The following is a 24069-nucleotide window of genomic DNA, read 5'->3' as shown; positions in this document are numbered from 1 at the left end:
AGAGAGATGAACGCTGAATACAAAAGCACAAATCCTGTCAAACAACAATTAGAAGTAGTAGGTATGTGCACCTCACTGATGTTTCAATGTTCCTGAAAGGACAGGAAGTGTACTGAACTACACCAATACAAGTGACAACGTATCTGAGGAAGTTCCAGTACGAGTACCAGCATGACTGAGAGTATCACTAAACGTTATCACCTTTCATCCTACTGAGCAGTCCAATGTTTTTCCCAAGTTTTGTTTTGACAGCAAATTTCAGTGGTAATATTTAAGAGAAGAAGAAATTAGATTGTTTGCAATACAGGCATTGTATCAACTGAAGAAAACTGTTCTGAGCACAGATTTATGCACACAAAAATCTTCAAAGTGCTTTCTAAACGGCAAAATGAAATGCAGTTTGAGTTCTCAGTATAGATTAGATTAAGCATAGAAAGTTTGTTTTTAGACATGAAGGGGGGAAAAAAAAAAAGAAGCCAGTCTCCATCTAGCTACTGTAGTTCAAACAGAAGAAAATTACCTAGCAACTTATAAACTCAATAAATAACAATACGCTTATCCAGAGATTGCTCCAAGGACACTGAAACTATTTGCTATATTTGCAGAAATTAATACTGTCACTTGCTGATGTTTTGTAGCTGTACAAATTACTTTGTAGATGGCAACTCTGAAAATTTGTCTTTTTACTATATAAGAGCAGACTCAGAGAGTGTAAATGACTCTTTGGGCACTTTGACAAAAAGCTTCTCAATACAATATTTTTGGCCCAACGTGAGAAATTCCCAGAGCTCTGTTTTCTGTTAGACAACCCCAATTCTTCACACAGCCAGATAAAAGAAAGCACCCGGGGTAAAGTTATTGACCGTCTGTGAAATCTACGTACACACAAAAACAAAAAATACAGAGTGAAAAACTTTGCTGTCATCTTCTACTTATTTTACCTTGGATAAGCACAGTACAGATTATCTAATCTAGAGAATGGTTTGGATGGTATCCTTCTCAGAAAGCAATGCTCTACCTTCTCCTCCCTCCAACATCTCTATCCTGTCATAATATCAGCAAAGCTACATCAATCAAGGAGGATACTTAATGTGTAGGTAACACAGGCTACACTTCTGAGGCAAGACAGGGGAAGGGAACAGTATGCCCCAATATTACTGCAAGATGGAACGGCTACAGAGAAATACCATTGCCATCAAGCTGAATTAATACTCACTAGACTATGGCATTTCCGAGGCAGCCAAGACCGATGAAGTTGCAGAAATTCTTTAAGGCCACTTTTCTCCACAGCAATCTTGACATATTGTACAAAGTGATTATAACTGAATTAGCAGATAGTGTACTCTCTGTAATAGCCTGTGCTGCTAAAAAACCTTTTTTAAAAAAATCTTTATTATTTTTCCAAAGTACATACAGTCAGTAAGATCAGGTTCTGTTGATGTAATGTTTCAGGATCTGAACTGCCCTTTTAGCAAATCTGAGAGAAGACAGATCTACAGACCAGGATGAGGCAAGTCTATGGGGTGAAAGAGGACAAGAAACAAAAACTGAAGTTGGAGCTAACCCAAGAAGAGTGACATAATAATAAGATAGAGGATATTAAAGAACTACTTTTAGAAATGGGAAAAGATAAATACCACAAAAATATTAATGACATTTTATACTGAGTTAACTCAAAAATTGTATTTTGCTTTAGAGGCAAATCTGGCAAAGGCTTAAAGACTCAACTTTGCATCCACAAGTCCAACCACTGTAAATGTTCTAGTACTATCATAGTAACTACAGCACTTGTGTCTGCTCAGTGTCCTTGATACTGGAGCATATGCATAATCACATATGCAGAAATCTCTTCTATAATGAAGCTATGCTCAAACCCCTTTAATCGTTTTTTTCTTCTTTTAGAATTTTAGAATTAAACAAGGAATAAAGTCCAGCCTTTATATATGATGGCAGTATATTTTGCTGCTGCTTCTTTGATCGTGTTATTTTCTTGCTTCCCACTCACTGATCCTCCTTGAGCTTCAGTTGGTTTCCCTGCCTTATCTTTGAAAAGATGTCTTTGCACTGGCAAAAAAAAAAGGTGCATTTAGACTTTGCAGCATGCCACAACACCTTCATTCAAAACACTAGAGAGACTTCAGTATGTTCTACAAAAATCTTCTAACTGCTGTCAGAAGTATCAGAAAACATCAAAGTCCCCTAAGATTATGAAAAGGTGACAAAAACAGGAGCAGAAGCAGCAATATCCATCTATCATTTCAGATTGTCTTTATTTCTATTATGTATTCCGAAACTCAATTATTTCAGTTTGCCCCACCCTGCAGCCATAGCAAATAGCTAATTACTGCTCTTATTATAGCTTAGTCCACCCAGGATACCTTATAAAAAGCTAACGAAGTGTGGCACCTCAATCCAAAATGCCAGTCAAGTATTAGAACACTACATATTGACTGCCACAAAGACCTCCCTTACTTAGGCTATGTGAAGCACTTTTTACATGGCATTATTTACAAAGTAAGAGAAAGCTTTTTTCTCCTGTTTGAATACTACACTGACTTCAACCCCTGCTGTAAGAATCTTTTAAAACCACTAATCTTGATTGACTTCTATTAGTTAATACTTTAGGTACATTTAGATTATAAATACATTGCAGGTATACGTAGATAGCAGGGAGACTTTAAATATCAGGGGTATGGAGGAATTCCCTCTTTCACTTCAGCATCCTCCCTCAAACTACTTCAGAGGCTGGGCTTCAATCTCAGTCCCCTCAAAAATGGACAGGGATTTAGATTTAACTTAATTCAGATAGTTCTGAAGATTGAGAACCAAGAGAAACATTGTTCAACTTATTTTAAAGTGCTACTTGGCTAAAACCGATCTCAGTATCTCCCTCATCTTAAATGAACAAACCCCCAAACTCCACAGAAATTATTCATAAAAATCACACCAGTAAATTACTGAAGAGTCTTATAAAGAAAAAAGTTAATAATTATAAGACTTCCAGCTCCAAAATTAACAAGTGTTTTTTGAATAAACATTAATTACTGCTTTCATTGTTCATTTTCTTAGTTAAATTACATTTTCCCTTCCTGTAGGCAGACAGACGATGATACAGTGTTAATCTCACATTAGTAAAGAAGGCAATCAAAGGCAAGAAATGGCAGAAGGATCACCTTATATGGAGTAACTGCACAGTGGCAAAAATGATGCAGCTACATACAACATAGCACACTAAAATACACGTAATTCTTCCAACTTTATTTGCCTCAAAACCAGTTTTAGTCTGAGCAGCACAATCTATAAGCAAGATTACAGTTATACTAAGTAGTTTTATGGGAAATATTAACTAAGTGTCCAAAAGTCAGAGATCAGATGAATTACAGGAAAAGAAACAAAACATCAAAACAAAGTCCTTATATTAACGAACAAATTCTCAACATGCCCACAAACTTAAAGCCACATGCAGTTCTGATCCACTAATCTCAAAAACTGCAGAGCAATAGGAAGAGATATGGAAAAAGATAAGAAGAGCTATCAATAGAGTCGTAGAATAACCTGAGTTGGAAGGGACCTACAAGGATCAACCAACCTTGTTCCCACAGGACCACACAACATGCAGACACCATCTGAGTGCATTAACCACTCCACGAACTCTAGCGGCTTGGGGCCTTGACCACTGCACTGAGCAGCCAGTGCCAGTGCTTGACCACACTGGTAAAGAAACCTTTCTTAATCCCAGCTCCTCCCCTGACACAGCTCCACACCATTCCCTTGGGCCCTGTCACTGCCACCAGAGAGCAGAGCTCAGCACTACCCCTCTGCTCCCCGTGAGGAGCTGTAGGTAACTACAGGACCTCCCCTCAGCTCCCCTGCACTGGGCTGAATAAACCAAAGAGCCTCAGCCACTCTTTGTATGTCTTGCCCTACAGACAAGATGCCCTCACCATCTTTGTAGCCCTTCTTTGGATGCTCTTTCATAGTTTCATCTCCTTGCATCTTTGCACTCAAAAATGCACTCAGAACTGGGGTGAGGCTGCACAGCACAGAACAGTGAGGGACAACCCCTTCCCTTGCCTCTCTCTTAGTGCTGGGCCTGGTACACCCGAGGGTATGGTTGGCATTTGTGGCTGCCAGGTCCCTGACAGCCACCTCATGAAGTCAATGCTCCACCCTGGCACACTGACCGACGACACTCACAGAAACAAAGCAGTCTACATCTTACATGGAGAAGCATATAGAGTCCTGGAAAATGAAGAGAAAGCTAATTTTATTGCGGTTGCTAATACCTCAAAATCTGCACCAAAGGATGGCCTAATTGATCACAATTCTTAGGGGTGCACCTTGCAAATTCAAGGAGGTTACTGTACTGCATGGGCTGCCACGAGAGACAGAGCTCTCAGATGCACCCGCTTAGGAACTCTGAGGTTTCACTTTTGTTACAGATAAAATATTAGTACAGTTTATGTGCATAGTAAAGCGTGACCATACAAACAGATTTTGTATCCATATGACTTAAAAACATCAGCAAAGTCATACTGCTTAAATGCTTGTAAATCACAGTAAAATGCAATTCTATCTGAACTACCTTGAATTTCCGAATTTCAGAGATCACATGTACACTCTGTACATGTAACAACTTCTCGGGCTTTTTGAGCCTGAACTCAGCTTATCCTGGAGCCTTTCACTGAAGTATCTATTTTGAAGGACTTTTACAAGGTTTCTTCCTTGCATAATAGTGTGGAATGACAATTGATGTTAACCTGACAGCTTTATTTAGTTATCATTGCAAAGGAAATGTACTACTTGTGAAAAATAAAAATAAAAATCAACCTGTGGACAGTTAAGTGAAATTTATCCATTGAATAGGATGAGAAGGAAGAGTAAGACACTCCTTTATAGAAAACTTTAAAAATATAAGGCCATCAGTACCCAGATTGATGACAGTAGGCTTTATTAATTGGTTTCTTAAAATTAATGACACCAATAACAACAAACAGTGACAGCTACATATAAAGATCTTCTACGTGAATTTAGAGAACTGGCTCCAAGTGGCAAAAAAAGAAAAACAGAGCTACCGCGAGCAGTGTTTAAAGGGATGTAACGTTATCTGATTCACTCAATCAAAAAACAGTACTTCTATCAATTTAAACACAGACAGTTGTGAATTGGTTTTAGCCCAGAGACATACATTTTTTGTGTTATCATACAAGACTTTGGAGCTGCACAGTCCTAAATACTGAGATATGGTCTGTACCAAGCCACAGCTTCCAGAAAACAAGTACACTAGATTCATGAAGACAGCATTTTGTTCAACTATTTACATTTTATTTTAATAATTGGGGCTATTAAGAAAAAGTAATACCTGTCTAACTTAAGATCAGCCCTTATATAGATTTGTGTGATTTCATAAGTATATATTTCATACAAATGCAAGCAGCAATACAATTGAGTCTTAATGACTGCAGTGACTGCACAGAAGCACTCTGTATTTTCGCTATATAGATAGCATGCTGCTCTTCCACAAATCACAGTGGAGAATAAATTTATTCTGGCAGCACCTCACATTGTCTCACACCTGAGAAGTCTAGTCCTCAGAAGCTCTCTGAGTTGCTGTAATTACCGAAGATCTGGCATGACTCTCAGGAAACAAGGGCATTGTATACTCAACATCAGTGAATGAAGCAGGATTCACTGAATTTAATGGAACCACTGGCATAAAAGTTGCTGTGTTAATTATCATTATGATGAATGAAAATGTTCTGCTAGTCCCACTGGACACTTGACAGGGCCATAACTGATGGCTATTTCTCTTAAACAGAATTAACAACTAATAAACCACACCAAGAAGATAACCACCATCATCGCATCACAGCCAAATGACCCAGGCAAAATGCATCTTGTATGGCCAACACAAAGGAGACATACCGGATATATCTTTGACCAGTCTTAACAGAGTTCTTCCTCTTCCTTAACTTAATAGCTCTCTCACACTCTATAGAAAAGTCTCCTTCTGTTCAGGCTTGAGGAGTATTTGCAGCATGCAAACCACCCAGTAGCAAAAATATGGAGTCTACAACAATTCTGTGATTAAATCAGAGTTTAAAGGACCATGATCCAAGGACCACAAACTAGTTGTGTAAGAACTAGAGTTATTAAAATAGAAAGCAAAATAGCGATTCAAACAAACAAACAAACAAAGTCAGTTCATACCAGTAAAGCAAAGTTAACTAGGATTATAAAAAATGGAAAGTTTCTTAATCTTAAAGAGCAGGATCTCACTCCTAATTTACAAATGCATTTTAACATCTCCACAACAGACCCACATTCCTTACACCTACAAATGCAAATCCATCATGGAATTTTTTACTGGATTACTAGTTTCTAAAACTTAAGAAGCCCTAATATACATGAATAAAACAAATTCCAGCGCTACTTGCTTTCTATAATATTGATTCTCCAGGTAGGAGGAATATATTCGAATTCAGAAGATGAATGAGACATTTGCCATTTTCTCCTATGTACTCTTCCTGCTTCTCTCCATCTAAAGAAGATGTAACATGTACAAGACCAATACTGATAGCTCAATTAGAGTTACATTAATGCATTATGAATTTCTTAGAGTAACACTAAAAGCAGCAATGAATCTTGAATTGAAATGCTGAAAAGGTTCATAAATTCAGAGCATCAATAACATATGCATCTTTGTATTATACAGTCTACAGGAGGAAAAGCAATAGAATGTATAGCTTTTAGTCTGAACTTAAGCAATGAACTTGAAACTGTAATCAGATATAAATTAAAAGAATCACAAAAAAACAATGAGAGATGATTCAGTAATTCAAAACAACATTCAGAGAACTAGTAATCCAAGTGACTTCAGTAACCAGAGAATAACCTCCAGTGTTCTCCTTTCTTAACATACTGCACTTTCATTTATGCTTTTCATACTCTTGCCATTGAAAAAATAATAATAATAATAAAAAAAATCAAAGATTGGTCTCCAAATCAAAGCATGCAAAACTCTACCATGCAGAAGACAACATCTTCCTCTCCATAAAGTTAAAAACTTCTGGTTAATTTTTAAGAAAACAATTTCCTAATCTGATTCATTACAAGTGACTGGCTAGAAGAAAGGGATGGGGCTTCAGACAGAGGCAGGACAGGAGTATGCAGTCTGAATTAGGTCATTTAAGCTGCCTTGGAAGCATAGCTTGAATAGAGATGGTCTTGACAGCTTCCTGGAAAACCTCTTCCCTAATTACAGAAGCTGCACTAAACAAAAGTGATTATGAACCATTGTAGCTGTTAAAGTCAAATGCTTGGAGCTGGAAGATTTGAATGTTCATTCTATATTTTAATTTTCAGTCACGCTGGAGCACAGACTTATGAAATTAGAAGATATTATGGATGTACTCCATTCTTACTGGCTTACAATTTTCTCTGAACACTTGCAAATTCACAGTGATCACTAGAGTCAAGCAGAGTGATTTTGTCAGGGCTCTTCCATTGTTTTCAGGCTACTAACTAACTAAAACAGAAGATCTTAATACAACTTGAGAAGCAAATGCACAATTCTTTGTTAAAAACAAAGCTCACTACTTTCTAGTAGTGCCAGGTGATTTGTAGCTCTCAGAATTCATATTACACACCTATCTCAACAAAAGTCATCACCAAAGAAAACTGAAGGCTGCAATTTTAACTTTTTAGACTAAATCCCCAGGTTTCCCATTTCCACTTCTAATTTGCAAATATCATCCCAGGATGTTTTTGCTGAAGTCTTCAGCACAGAACTCCCTGGAAATCCTTTTCTCTCAGAATCAAGCAAGGAAAAAATCTGCTTAGTTTATCAGATAATCTGTTGTCAGTGTTATCTGCAAATAAAGCATTAGAATCATGGTTGTGAGCTGGACAACGATTTGAAGATTGGAGATAGTTTTCTAGAGTTTGAATTCATCCAATTTTTAGCCACTCCGTTTTACACACTGAAAGACAGACACAGGTCATTTTCTGATCACACACATTTTGAGGGCAAAGATTTGATGGCTCCAGGACTCTGCCTCCACCTCCAAGTACTTCCTTCCTCTTCAAAAAAAGTTGTGGCACACTGACAAAACAGCATGAGGAAGTTTGGACTGCCACTGTCTAGGGAGCACATATTCCGTGGGCAGGCAGACTATTTCATTTGCCAGAGCTGTCAAGCCACCTCTTTCTACAAACACTAGCTTAAGACAAAATAAAAGAAAAATTACAATAAAATATTTTAAAAGCTGCATGCAGAGTGCTGGAGCAAATGCATAGTAATTAACTGGTTTCCTCGGCAACCAAGGGCAAAATGATCAAATCTACCTATGTAAATTTAAATTCTTACATTTAGACACTTAAAAGTTGCCCAACTTCCAGGATTTTTAAGCTGCAGTTGTTTTGATTAACAGCGTGGCCTGAGGCACAGGAGCATTAGTCCATAGTTTTGGGAAGATGAAGGCAGTAAGATTTCTCTTTCACAACTGCCAGTTCGGTATGTAGTATTGAAAGAGCCCAACGTGCCAATGCTTCAGCATCCACAATCTGTAAGCAAAAGTGACCTTTCAAAAAATACGAAAAAGGTAAGACTAAATTGAGACACTGAGACTAACTACATCTGCTGACCCAACCACAGGTGCAAATGTTGCCTGCAGCATTAGAGTGTGTAACACGAAAGACATTAAATTCCTAGTTTCTAACTTAGAAGTGATAATTAATGGCACAAACTCAAAAAGAAATCTTGGAAAATTCCCTCTCTCATTCCACTCAGTATGCATCTGCATTTCTTGAAAGGAACAACAGGGAAATGACACACGTCAAGTGATTATTTATTATCCTGCATAAGTCCACTGAACTATGCCTAAGTCCTCATCCTGATGGACTTCCTGCCTTGCAAGCCTAGTACGGGTGGAACTGTTTGTCAGCATTGGCAAGCATGAGATCTCTGTAATGAGCTGTTCAGCAATGATTTAAAGAATTACTCTGAAATTTTATTTACCACATAAAGAAAGAAATGAGCACCATGGCAGATGGGCAAGCATGAAAGAGGTTTTGGACTATAAATCATTTTTATTTCAGGAATAGAAGGCTCTAGTGCAGCTTTCTAAACCAAGGAATCAGACATCTGGAGACCTAATTGTAGCTTAAAACTTATTTTAATATATTTTTATTTTAATTTTTGGATGTAGGACACTGTATGTATGTGAAGGAAAATAGCATTAATTAGCTAATCAGCTGTTACATACTGCTTACAAACAAAATCTATTATGCATGCTTTTTTCCTGGTTTGTATGGAATACCAGCCAATTCCTGGTGTAGCTTAATGAAATGACTGAATGTCCACAAGGAATTTGTCCAGGTGTAGAAAAAAGTTACATGTGTGTAATTCACCAATTAGGATTCAGAAAATAATCTGCTGGAAAAATAAGAAAATAAGAGGTATTCTCTGCAGTTCAATCCTTTTCTTTATTTATGAGTGAGGAAGAGAGGGGGAGAGAATACTCACTCTAAATATGTGTACACACAGAAAAAGAATGGCAGGCTGTGTCTGAATTGTTTTTCAACTCTTTAAAGAACAGAGACATGGGAATTTTCATCTTTCAAAACAATTTGAAATCTTCAGAACGCTATTCTCTGTGGTGTTTCCTAGAAGCTTTTCTTCACTAATTTAAGCAAGAACAAACAACACTGAATTTTAATTAACTGTCAGGTACATCAGTGTATACTCCAAACCTCCTCCAGGAAACAACTATTTTAGAATTTAAGACAGAAGAGTGTTTATACCACAATAAAAAGATATGCATCCAGTGCAGCACAGTGTCAGGCTTAAAGGTAGTAAAAACCCAAAATATGGTATTCTACATCCTGCATCTATTTCCCTGGAGAACACTGTCAATTCAAAAAATAACACTTTTGGTTTAAAAAGATATAAACACATTTACAAAAATGAAAAAATAAATGCCCCTACAGATCTCATGGGTGACAACCCTGCCCATGGCACGGGCATTGGAAATGGATGACCTTTAAGATCCTTTCCAACTCAATTCTATGGTTCTACTGAAAATACATGTGGCCTATATAGGTTCAGATTAGGATCCCCATGTATAGATGCAGCAAATTTGCCACATTCAAATACAGATTTCATTTCAACCATTAAAACCAACAGCACCTACTGTAAAAGAAGTTGTACAGGATTACATTATGAATGCTCTTAAACCTGACTGAAATATGGCTTCATGGTAGTGGCTGGGATTTCTCTGGAATAAATTCCTACAGAATCCATGTACTTTTTCCCAATTGCTAAGACATTATCTAGGTCAAAATTATGTTTTCTGTGCGACACTTGATAGCAAATCAAAGCTAAACTGGCAAGAACACTCAGCTGCACATCTAACTGCAGTAATACATTGACTTAGTAGAGCATGAAGGCAGGTGGAATATCCTAAGGTAACTCTTGGTAGCAAAATTTACAGTAAAGCAAGCCAAAAAGAGCCTGTCTTTTAAAACTGAGATCAATGGGTTAGCTCCTATTTTTCAGATGCAATGGTATGGGTTGCACTGTTTTTTTGTGTTTTTAATAGAAGCCAAGGAAAGCCATTTGATAGCATCAATGAAACCTTCCCAGAACTAATGTCTGCATCATTTTCTATTCACCATATATTCTCGAAGCATTCTCAGGAGAGACAGGGCCACTTTGTGCTGAAGGTTTCTTTGGGCGACACTGAGAGCACCTGTGGTTCTGCCAAAGAGTTTCCAAGGGTGGTTAAGCTGTCTGGTCTAAGAGACAAATGTCATCACACCCTGTGCCTACAGTTTTATTTGAAGAAAGCTTAAACAAGATCCACTAAAGCTGTTTCTCTTTCCATGGAAATTGGAGGAATAGTGGGAACTGGAATATTTTCTATGTTTAGGACATGGTTAATTCCAGGAAAGTCATAACACTCTACATGTGGTAGCAAGCATTACCAAGATTAAGCCCCAAGGAACTGACTTGTTTTCATATCCAATGTCTGAGTCACCTTTGAATTACTTTCTAAGTAACACAGTATTTCACAGCAGGTGAGTTATTATCGTGATCCTCTCCAGAGGTTGTTTTTCATTTTAAAGAATCATGGCTGTGATCTCATAGCAGCAGCAACCACGTACACAATTTAAAGTGCATTAAAGAGAGGAGAAAAAGAACAACAACTAAACTAAAACAACAGCAAAACACTTCTGTGCAATGATACAAACCATGACAAGAATGGCCTATATTAGTTCTCTATTAAAATTGCCGTATAACAAATCACTAACACATTTCGATCTAAAATTACTTTCTGAAGAGACAGATTATTAGGAAAAAAAAAAGAGTACATTACAAGTAGAAAACTATTCAAAAAACCTTTATACTACTGGTAAATTAATAACATATGCTATCACTCCAGAGAAGTAGTTTTTCACCCTATAATTATCCATTTCTATTAAGTACGGTCTCAGGCAACCTCTTGCAGGTATCTTTTACATATGTGCATTTAATTATGTTGTTCCTGAAAATACCCACCTACTCTCTCTCCATCGTCTACTGGAAGGATGTAAGTGCTTCCTCTCCAGCAGAAGAACTGACAAAGATCTTAGCAAATATTTCACTGTTTTTTGACCATTAAAATGATCCACAGCAAACGTATTACTTCCGTTACTTTACACCAGGGAATTAATATAGCTGCTAAAAGTCCTAATACTACTAAAGTCATTCTAAATAAACATTCACTAGCAATTGTGGGGCTTGGGGTGTTTTGTTTTTAGCATTATATTCATCCCTAGGATTCTTCCATAAATACTTCCCCATTTTTCTTTCTTAAGAGGAGACTTTGAACTGTGAAGGCAACTTCAGCAAACTGAAGAGAGGTATTGCACTTGGGGAACTTGTGACACACAAATAAAAAAGAACTAGAGATATTTATGTAACAAAAATCACAGGTAGGTATGGTAAAGGGAGAATGGTTGGACTACACGGTCTTGTAGGTCCTTTCCAACCTTGTGATTCTATGCTTATAAGTTCTGAAGTGTCATGTAATAACCTTCCTTCTACAACATAGATAAGAAACTGTATCATAAATGATTTCTTCAATTAGATAGTTCACATTTTTCATGACTTTAGGGGGTTCTAAAAACAACACAGTAGGACTCACTTTTACCCTGGTTTGCTTTAAATTTGTTAACTTTTCCCAAGCACTTAACTATACTTAAGTCCTACTGGGCTGTAGCACCTATCATAGTGTAAAATGAAATACTTAAATACTCAGGTATAATAATACTCTTCTCACAGGTGGAGAAGATAGAACTGCCCATTACTTCTTGGTTACAGGACCACATCAACAGCAAGGGAGAAAGGAAACACAGTCCATGAACAGCCAATGAGTACAGAGAGGAAACAGCTAAGCACAAGGATTTTCAAAATCATCTAAAAGAGACTCCAAGACATTCTGCTTGTAGTATTCCTAGTGTGTTGTATTCATCTGTCACATAGAATTCAGTTTTCTCATGTTCTGCATTATAAAGAAGCCAATTTTCTTTCCACCTGTGCTGTACTGGAAGAATTATTAGATGCAACTGCTGCTTTTGTGGTGGATCCTCTGTAATAGTGGACTGAACAGTAGCACAGAAAAAGGTTTCTTTTCAACATACCTATCACTTTTGACAATCGTAGAAAGAGAAAAGTAAGAAAATTTCAGCAGTGCACGCAATAGGTTTTGTACAGTAAGTAAAGAACCTAACAAAGGCTAATTGACTTATATGAGCTTTTCATCATATAGAACTTTATCAGCATTTCTAAAATTACTCCCTTCTATTTCCTCAACAAAAGAAAAAAAAATAAAAAGGGATTGGAAGCATTTCATTTTTCTAGCCTAGGTTTTGCAATTGAATATTATTTATTTTTATCCAAATGAATCAGAGGTCTGAAAAGTATTTCTTTGTTTATTCACAACTCGGTAGCTGAAACAGCATCTTTGGCTGAAATCAAATCAAATGTATACAGTTCCAAAACTTTCTCTCCAGAACTAATGCTGATAAAATCTATACGATATCACAAAGATTGTTCTTTCTGAACATGAACAAACAAAAACTGTCAGAAGTATTGACAGGAATAAAGTAAAATGAGAGGTGCAGTCCTGCAGCATCTTCCTCCTTGCCATTTCTTCTAAATAAATCTCTGTTATCACATGGTCAAATAAATACCCACATTACAACCAAAACAGGTGTTCTCCTTGTTACTGGATATACAAATATGTATGAAAAAACATGTCAGCAGCTTCTAGCCTGGTAACCTTAAACACATGCACTCCCTCCTACCCTGTGACAGAGAGGAAATCACATGAAAGTCATACAAAAATGCCACATCCCAGTGAATAATGGAAAGAAAGAAACACACAATTTGAGAACATCTCTGACCTACCCAAAAGGTTAGCACTACTGCAGTTAAGCCTCCACTAAGAAAGCTATCCTACTACAGAAATGGAGATAGAAGAGCTATGGGTTTCACACAGTTATCTGTCAGTCCTTTTCAGTTGAATAAATACCCACACCAGAGATTTCCTCAATACAAAACCTTCACGGAACCAAAAGCTTTAGACGTATACCTGGAGTGTATCTTGGTGAACAGAGAGGAAGTGGAGCTCCAGGCACAGTTTCAGAAGAGCAGATGACACTTGTCTCAGAGTTCTCCACTTCATTATTAAATGATAAAAGAGAGTTGACTATGTAGCTGTATCCTCAGGTGACACAGCTACATTGGAAAACATATTTAAAGAAAATGTCCTTAACTGCTGAAATATACAGTAGACAAAAAACAAAGTACAAGACTTGGAGAGCTTAAGTAGCAAGCTTCCCATCACTAAAACTGGAAGTCCAGTCAAGCTGTGCAAGTGCATCTCCCACCAGCACACACTAACCAGCCTCAGTTCTGACCAGATCACACTCCTTATTACAGGCAGCACACCCTTCAGAGCACAACTCCCTGATTGACTTATTTTACATCTCTACATTATCAGTTGGTACAGAGGCATTGGAACACTTGTCTACTCTGAGTTTTTTTCTTTTTATTTATGTAGAACACTTACGCACAATTTTTTGCGGTATTCTCAATGTGATCATGACATATACAAGCAATTACATGCAGCAAAACATCATGTTGCTATGACAGTCCTAACATACACAGGCAACAGTTTTGTCTGGGTATTTCAAAATAGTGTGAATACTCTAATATGAGCAACACTAGGTGAAGGAAAATACAAATTATCTGGCTCGCTGTAACTCTATTTCTTGTGAAGCTGCTCCCATTAATTATTTCATGTGGATACCAGACTGACCGTTTCCCTTGCTTTAATTTTCTCCTGCCTTCCCTTCTGCCATCAGGACAGACTAAGGCTAGAAGCATCCCTTCCTAATAATTTTTTTGTATATCACACAGATGAAGGAATAAAAACCTGTCTAGAACACAGATGCAGCAGACATGCTAATACATTATGTAAACCACAGTAAATAATTTATATCTTCCTGAAAGCATTTTATGTTGCACTGCCTCTCTGATGGCACAATTTAAAACATGGGTTTCAGTGAGCTAATACACCTGATCTGCAGAGTATATTGATACTGAAATACAAGTAAAACAGCTTAAAAAAAAAAATAAAAAATCCACCACCACCAAAAATTATTCCAGTTTAGAAAACCTTGCATAAACCTTGTTTGCTGTCATATTTCTTTCACTGAAACTACCCAGACTCCATAAATATGGATGCTGAAATTTCAAAACTGATGCTCTTTCCATTATGAATAAACTCAAACGTACACCTGCCTATATGTCAGCATTACATTTCAATTAAACATCAATGCTTGTCTTTTTCTTCCCTTCTACACAAGCAGTATCTATGGAGTAAAGCATGAACTTCATCCTACATATGGTGCACAGACTTGATGGTGTGTTAAGGAGCCCGTTACACAGCTACAGCACACTACAGCGCATCACCTGAATAAAACTGTGCCAAAAGTTAATTGAGGCACGTCAGCTGGCACTAAGCACACACGATCTGTCATTCATCAAAGCTGTACTGTACTAAGATTTTTGACTAAAACCATTCAGCAGCAGTATTATGAGAGTCAGCATGACTGCTTCTGAATGCCCAAAGTAAATTTTTTGGCCAAGAAAGTAGAAGAACAAAGCAAAAACCTAAGGCTGAAAAAATCTAGGGATATTACCTAGTGTGAAGTCAAGCTCATAGAGACAGAAAGCAACTATGCTCCCTTATTTAAGACCCGCCTGGACGCCTACCTGTGTGACATGGTGTAGGGAGCCTGCTTTGGCAGGGGGGTTGGACTCGATGAAATCTAGAAGTCCCTTCCAACCCCTACAATTCTGTGATTCTGTGATTATTCCCCTGTATGTGAAACATAGTTCAAACGTTTATAGCTATGATCTTAAAACACAGGGTTATATTCTCAGGCAGAACTTCTGCTTAGTCACTGGGATTCAAAAGAAGTTTTTATCCTAAACTCATTTGGATGAACACAGTATCCAGTTGTAGAATTACGTTATTTGTTTTAAAATAATCCTCACTGTACCCAGCATCTCTTCTACTGTTCTTAAATCATACTTCATTAGAAGTTACTCCAATAGTCAAGCTTATGTCCTCCCAATTTTTCAAGTAAAGCTTGTACATTACTTGTTATTGTTGCTGCTGTTAGAAATTAAGACTTTGAGTGATTAAACTTAGATCTCCATCACATAGTTTGCAATACTAACATAGGACCACTGATTTATACTCTGAAACAAATCCTGTCACGCTGAAAATATAAAAGACTGCCATTCGGACCACATGTGCCATTCCTAATACAGCAGATTCCTATTGAGAGTTCTTCTCGGGGGGAGTGGGAAGAATTATTATTAATGTTCTTAATCTGCCCCCTCAGTCCCTCTTGCCCCAGGAACAGCAAACATGAAAGATCTTTTCCCATGCAATCTTAACTAAAAGATCTCTTGTGAACTGCCTGCACTAATTGCCTAACTAATCCATGTCAAGCAAAACACAAAGCAAGTTTACTTTGGATTAATCTTTATCAAAAGCAAATACGTGGCAGTATATGAATAGTTTTATCACTAGGAGACAGCATTTTCTTTGATTCGCTATAAGAGAAGTCACACATCTGGAAACACGTATAACCTCCTTTGTTATTCGTCAAGTTCTGAGTTTACAATAGAAGAAAAAAAAAAAAAAAAAAAAGCCAGTCCCTGCATCTACAATTCTTTCATATACCAGAACTTAGATACAAGGCAGTACAAACCTTTATTAACTGTTGAACTGCACATTGTTGACTGAGAGTAAATTACATTATTATAAGGTCTCCTCAGTTAATTAATATCAGTACTTAATAGCTATTCAACATTGAGCATTATTGTCAAGGAAATGGTAGTAACATTTAACAATACTTATGCTCATACTTAATATCTTTCCAAGAAGCTTACAGGCTGGTTTCTGTTCAATCATTGATTTCCTAATCCATAGTGTATGTTGAGAAGGGCAACATAAGTCTTAAAAATATTTAAGTGTGTTTACAGTCACAATCACGGAACATATAGGTCAGCATTTCATTAGCTATAATACTTCGGTATTATTTCTTGCTATGCTGTAAAACCACATAGGAAAAGATCAGACAGCATTCGGGGGTAGTTTACTTCCAGAATTCTAGTCCTCGTACTGCTGAGCAACAATAAATACACAAGACAGACAAACAATACCGAATCAGACCTTCTCACATCTGCTACACACTTTCCAAACTCTCACAGTTGCTATTTTAAAATTATTTTCTCCCATTTGAATCACAAAGAGAATAATTTTCCACGCATCAGCTGGGCTGTCAAGGAAGCAGATTTCACTACTCTCCTGACTTCAGTAATTTGATTTCCTCTCACCCTGATGTAATGTAACTTCAAAATCAATGCATTCCTGGACTTCAGCATGCACTTAAAGTGAATGGCTGAGTTCCCATATAGGAGATTGGTGGTGGTGGGGTGTTGTTTTATGTTGTTGTTGTTTTAAATTGAAACATGCATCATATTCAATCTTAACAATGAGTCTTGGGAGCAAACACTCCCCAAATTTGCCTTAACACCCACCAGTTCTTTAATACCTAAAAAACACCTGACAATTACAATATTTTGTTGCATCTCCAGACATTGCTTTAACTTTTAATAAAATTGGCACTGTCAGTAAATTTGGTTTCTATATTAACACGTTTTATATCCTATTTTTATTATTTTAATATTCGAATTGTTACAAAGCATAAAAGTACCCAGACAGTTTCCCTTCCTAATTCCCCCTTGCATATGCAATGTGACCAATAGGTCTTCACAGATTAAAAACCTGGAAAAATAAAAACTTCCTAGCACCCTGAAAGTAGAAAGGTACATACTGAGCATCTCTGCTCCTTGAAAAACAAAGCCAAAATAAGCAGCACCTAAGAGAAAACATAGAAACATGCAATTTGCATAAGCAATCAGCATCGATTTATTTATATTTTTATGTATACAATCGCTGTGTTTATTATTGTGAGATGATATTAAAAGCCCATGCAGCTGTCCTTCTGCACTGGAACAATTAGACAAGCTCATATTTTACATCAAGTTCTAGTTAGCAGTCCAGCCCAATTTTAAAAGATTTTATATTAGCTGCACAACATGTTCAGTGCCAAAGATATTTGTCACCAACTTGCTTTGCTGATCTCTTTCAGCAAAACACTGAGGATGCCTCTGTAGCTTACACATGCAGGTTTTGGTTTAAAAAACTGTTTCCCTACTAATTTAATCACCTTTCAGGCATTCTTTTCAAAGTAATAACCTAAAGCTGGTGAAAAGTAAAGCGCTGCTTACCATTGTGATCCAATATTTTCCACGTCCCTCGAGTCCCCCAGCAAGGAGCTGTTGCACTGCTTACTAGAGACACCGGAGGCTTTGGAAGCAGAGAATGTTTCATGTGGTTAAAATGTATCACCACTGATTATATTTCAGTCCCTCAATTCCTAGCCTTGATGCTCTGGAAATCAGCCAATCCAAGCAATAAAGAGGTTTGCAATAAGAAGTTGCAGGATTTTCACAGCGAATGCTTCATGAAAATGTTTTGCTTCTTGACACTTGTTTTTTTTATATATCCACTAAATGTTAAAATAAATCCTGGCTCCCTCTTCCCTCCTCCTCTTTTTTTCCCTCCCTTTCAAAATGAGATTCATATATTGTTCACAAGGGACTTTAGCACTTGCTACAGCTAGGCACAGTGCAGACAGGCTTCGTGCCAGGTTCTGCATACATCTCTGCCAAGATACCTGAATCTTGACTTGCAACACACCCTGTTATTCCAAACATGGATCTTCCTAAGCCAAAGCTCCAAACTTTGCCAAAGCACACAGCGTTTTGTGAAATAGCCAAATGCCCCTTTGGATAAAAATTATATGCAATGTGGTTGTTATTTCTTGGATTTTTTGTAACATGCTTTTTCCTAGTAAAGCCAAGATGGTGACTTCCAAAGAGATGAGATGATCAGTTGAAATTTCTACTACATGCTTTCAACACCATCTCTCTCAAAAATATACACCACAGAAAATCTCTCTGCAATGCTGTGATTAAGATTAATTACTTAATTCATATTGTAATGTGAATGTCTTACTGTGCCCAGCAACTGTCAAGGATGCTGTGGTAGGCGTGACACAAAAAAGGGAAGAAAGACCTGATTCCACAGAGTTTATTAGCATCAAAGAACAGAGTAAGAAATGGAAGAGAGGTGGAACCAAATAAAATGATGTCTAGTTTGACATGGACTTACAGAAATACCTCCACAGCCTGATCATTTGTAAGCCTTTTGTGCGTCATAATAAACAAATTTTAAAGAAAGAGACTATGGAGATTATTCTTGGTGCTGCTCTCAGCAGATAAGCATTCATTAATGTGTAAAATTGGGATGAATGAAAGAGAATGGATTGGTGCTTCTGCCACAAGAACTTATAAAGATCCAGAACAGTTAAGACCATGCCCTGCATAAGGAAGAAATAAAGTCAGAAAATATGTTCACACTGTTCATTTCACCACAGGATACTACAATGATTTTCATAGTACCTGCTTGAATGACTATGACAGAGCAGGGCTGACCTCAAAAAAAAAAAAAAAAGCAGGAAAAAGGATGACCGACTAATTGGCAGGCAAGCTGAAGGAGAGCAGGTCAGAAATTGGAACTGTTGAAATAACAATTAATTTTAAAGTTACATACAGGAATAAAATTTAGATATCAACTCTGAAAACTATTTTTTGTACACAGAGAAAGTGTAAAGATCATAGTAAAAAATGATACGTTATGGACACCATAACGTATGTGGTGTTTTCCAGATGGAAGCGCCAATACAGAAATCTACTGAGCTAGATGTCTAAGCTTGACAGCCAGAAGCAGCTTTCTCCTGAAAGAAATTCTGAAGTTCTGGAGGAAGAAGAAACATCTGAAATAAATATATTTACAGATCTTTTTTATAAAGATTAATTTGACCTGAATTTACAGGTGTGAACATTTGGTACAAATAAATAAATTTCAACCCCTTTGAAATGTACAAAGATGGCATTAACAAAAGATACCTACTGTGATAGGGATCAAATGCCAAATATTAAGATATGTAGCCAACACTTGTCTCCGTGTGTTTCTGCAGTAAGTCTGTATGGAGTAGGGTGATATCACTATGTGAAACTTACAGTTTCCAAGTTTGCCTCTCAGTCAATGTAACCAGGATGCCTCAATTGAATTATTAAGTAGTTAAACATTAACTAAATAAAGCAGATTTCAGAGTGAATACTGGCACTGCATTCTCATAATTAAAATACACATCTTACAAACTAAAGTGCAAATATCATCTCCTAAACTCAACAGATATTATCCATACAACTACAGAGGCATAAAAAATATTAATGTTGACTTCTTGCTTCAGTAAATCACCTTTTTCCTTATTCCTTCCAACATACATACTGAGAAAAAGGAGAGTCCACATGATAGACATAATATACTGATGTAATAATTGCAACAGTTTAAGCTTGAACCTCAACTTTTACATCTAGACAAGCCTTAAAGATTAAGTATTTTCTTTGCAGAAGTTTTATGGACAGGCCTACAGTTTATCTTCTATGTAAGAAGAAATCATATTCCTCCCAAGTTTGGGTTAACGCACTTAACTCAAACCCTTAACCCTGTGCTGACTGCCTATAGCCTTGTCCTGCAAATATAGTCATATATTGTCAGGCTTGTCTCCATTTGATAGGCTATCATCATGAATCCCATGCTTTAGAAGCCATTTCTAAAGTCAAAAAAAAGCACTCAGAGGCATCTGATCACACTCTTCTAACACCTGCAGAAATACAGCAAGCAGCCCATATAATAAAAACACATAGCAATCCTTAAGCAATAATGTCAATGACACAAGGGTATCATTGAATGATCTAAATGATCAAGGAGCTCAGAATGAAACTGACAACCCAAAGTTGAATTAAAAGTAATCTGATATGTGTGATAGAAACAACTTGCGTTGTCAGATCTACTTCTGCCTTCATGTTCTCTGCAGCACTTAAACCTTCACACTGGAGCCCTCAATCTGCAACAACTGAACAGTTGAATTATGAGATACTGATCAAGGCAACTGATCAAAGAGCTTCTGCCCTGGTGGAATTTCTTTTATTTTGGCATTTCATTGCTACATTAAGACAGGATGGAAAAACAAAGTATCTCAATTTTTCAATTAAGGAGAGGTCCAAAAAGAAATTACATACAGAACTGTTGAGTCATTTTGGATTTGCTTGAGATGCTGCAAAGCCAAAGAGGACACATAGTTACAGTTTTCTTGGCATACTCTGTAAGCCTGACCAAACTGTCCCCAACATTACATAGCATCATCTTTCCCTATAGATTGTAATAAATAATGAAAATATCTATATAAATCTTGCTATGAATGGCTAAAATTAAATCATAGTTCTAATAAATATTAAGACAAGCATATGAGCTATTACTTGACTTTACAGTACTAAGTAAACTAGGTTATGTTTGTCTGCATGATGTCTAAACATAACAAAACAAACCAAGTTCGAAACTTCAAAAGCACCTACACAAGAAAAGTAATAAAAGACTCTGAATTTTTAAATAATTTAATATTTCAGAAAATATGCACTTTTTTCCCTATTCCTTTTCCAAAAGGTCACACAGAAAAGATTTTAAACCATCATGATAATTGGGGTCTATAAAGAACAGCAAAATGCACTTTCTCATTTTAAGTATACTCAATTCAATCAGGAATAGGAAAACTGCAAACTGAGATGGAACCAAGTCATTTCAAAATTTTTAGACATTCTCTTTAGGATTAAAATTCAAACCCAGTTTATAGCTTGTCTTGGACAGACAGACTTGAAAATATAATTGTTAGAGGCCTCCAGCACAGAGAGAGATTCCTGAACAGTACCAAGATGGCAGAGGAGTGGATACTCAAGAAATGATATGGCAGTAAATATTTTTGATTTCTGTCTGTCTCCATAGAAGCCTAATAGATGACCAGACCCTCAAAACTAGTGTTCTGCAAGAGCAAGAACCATATTCCTACATTTTTTTTCTTTTACCATGATATTATTTGCACGCAACAAATTCCAAAACACATTTCAAATAGCACCTTCTGTTTGCTTAAGCCTTTTCACTTGGCCCATTACATCAAGATAAGCACTAACCCAGCAGTTACAGTTTTTCAACTGCAATGAGCACAGGGAAAGAACATCTACAGAATAGCAAAGCCTAATTAACAACACCAAAGGCTGAAACAGGGCTGTAAAACTTTAGCACTCTCAGTGACTTCTGGCCTGCCCAGCCCTGAAATGACACACCAACTCACAGTACAGGGAATGATCCTGTCCAAAGCCAACACCTGCTATTTAATAGGGTACTATCAATATACAGACAAAAAATGAGTTTTCACTGTTGCCAAGACCAAGCTTTGCTCATTTTGGGAAGATTAGAAATAGTGAGTTAAAGTTAATAACAGCTGTAAAAAAAACTGCCATCATATTAAATAAGTCTATTTCTTAATATAAATTTTTCTACATCTGTCAGATACAGCTGCAAAAACATATGAGTGCTGCCTCCCAGAGCCCAGCTGACTGGAAATTATGCTTTCCTTTATTTTGCTGTGGAACACTGATTCAGTACCTAAGGAATCATCTTCAGTGAAACAACAGCTAGTCTCCCCACCTCTGCCAACCACCACAGAGAGTGGGCTATGCAGAGCCTTCCCAGCCCCTGCTATGCACAAACCTGGGTCTCTCTATTGCCTTAATAGCAATGCTAGAGAACAGAAGCACAACAAAGTTAAACCCATCTCTCTCATGCCCACACAAGTTTGTAACAGAAAGCAGTTACTAGGCCTGCTGTCCCCAAGGCTGCACAGCCTAGGCAACCCACTGCTCCTGCAATGCCTGGAGCAGCCCAATGGCAGAGAAGCCTCTACAGCTCCCTACAGAGACAGCTGTGAGGGAGGCACAGAAGCTACACTGAGAGGGTGGGCAGCTTCCACCTTCTGTCACCAGCAAAGGGGAGGACATAGTGTCTATACATCCCGCAGCCAAACAACTCCACAACTGGAACCCTTTGAAGCAACTACTGAAATTAGCACATCACTGTAGGTGTGGTCTAGAGCAAGAAACAGACATGTAAGGAGTCCCATTTAAAGAAATTAGATTCTAGTCCATGGTGTTTTGGTGAGTAATTACTGTCACATCTCTGCAGACTGTGACAGTGAGAGGGTCCAAGGGAATGGCATGGGTCTGGGAGGTGCAGTGGGGGTTAGGGACACGTTCTGCACCAGAGGGCAATGGGTATGGAACAGGCTGCCAAGGGCAGTGGACACAGCCCCGAGTAACAGAGTTTAGGGAGTGTTGCAATGCTGCTCTCAGACACTGGGTTTGGGTTTTTGGATTTTGTGTGGAAGCAGGGTCAGACTGTGATCCTTATGAGTCCCTTCCTGCTCAGGATAATAAATCATTCTATGTTTAAGCATCTTCGCATGACAAATTAATTCAAAAGTTGTACATTTTACTTGTTTAAGAAGCAAAGTCCTATCCTAATTTGTTTAATCCAAATAAAAAAACCATCTTTATAATCTTCCTTCCTATATATGTTAGTGAAGATGGCACACAGCCTTTAGATACTGAAACTGTTACCAATGCGAGACCTCATTTATAAACAAACAATTTCCAGCGCTGAGAAAAACAGCTAACGGAGCAGTATTCCCTCCATTAACTTCCGCTCCCAAAGAAACACTTGCCCACATTCCCTGCAGGAAAGAAAAGACTCAGTGCTGACACAGACGAGCACAGACGAGCACAGCCTTCGTTTCCGCAGCAGCTCCCGGCAGCCGCTGTCCGCCGCCTTTCACCACGAGAGGGAGGTGCAGCACTGCGGGCCCCCGCTTCGCCAGCAGAGCGGACAGCAACCACGCAAGGCTCTCATTCCTTTATAATAAGCACTTGAACTAACTTAATTAAGCTTAGTAAGAATGATTGCAGCATATGCTAGTGAGTACTTAATTAAACATCTTTATCGGAGAAGCTTACATAATGTATACGTTGAAAAACAGCTAATTTCTAGAGCAGCTAATCATTACACATACATTAGTACTTGGTCTCCTATGAAACAGTATTCCCTGCATTGATGTAATTCAGTTTTGTTTCCACATGAAGTTGCATATAATATAATTTTCCTGGGTTGCAGAAGACATTTAATGGTGCTGCAGTACTCTACTTATGCCAGTCTCAAACTGGGATAGAAGTAGAAAATGGCAGAAAGATCAAAGCTGGAGCCACTGAACTGAGAACAGTCTGAGAGAGAAATTGAACGGCACCAAGGAGATCTTCAGCCCAGTGGTCACAACGAACTACAAGAGATGAGGAATATCTACATCTGTGATCAAGATGTTCCTGCAGCACTGCCTTCATCAGAATGCAGGTGCCTGTTACAGAGG

At 37.6% G+C, this 24069-nt stretch overlaps 1 protein-coding gene across 2 annotated transcripts in view; it reads right to left on the bottom strand.

Moving 5' to 3' along the window:
- PLD5 (phospholipase D family member 5) overlaps positions 1-24069 on the bottom strand; it is a 160943-nt gene that overhangs the window by 111406 nt on the left and 25468 nt on the right. Inside the window, exon 1 of one of the 2 annotated variants that reach the window (XM_015857804.2) lies at positions 17921-18187. The exons of the other annotated variant lie outside the window; for it this stretch is intronic. Within the exon in view, the coding sequence (XP_015713290.1) occupies positions 17921-17923 (3 nt within the window). The 5' untranslated portion in view covers positions 17924-18187. Of the gene's footprint in view, positions 1-17920; positions 18188-24069 lie in introns of those variants that run through there. 2 annotated transcript variants of the gene reach the window in all.

This window comes from Coturnix japonica, chromosome 3, assembly GCF_001577835.2.
Source record: "Coturnix japonica isolate 7356 chromosome 3, Coturnix japonica 2.1, whole genome shotgun sequence".
Taxonomy (NCBI): domain Eukaryota; kingdom Metazoa; phylum Chordata; class Aves; order Galliformes; family Phasianidae; genus Coturnix; species Coturnix japonica.
The sequence above is the reverse complement of the archived record's forward strand: the minus strand, read 5'-3'. Positions and strand labels throughout refer to the sequence as shown.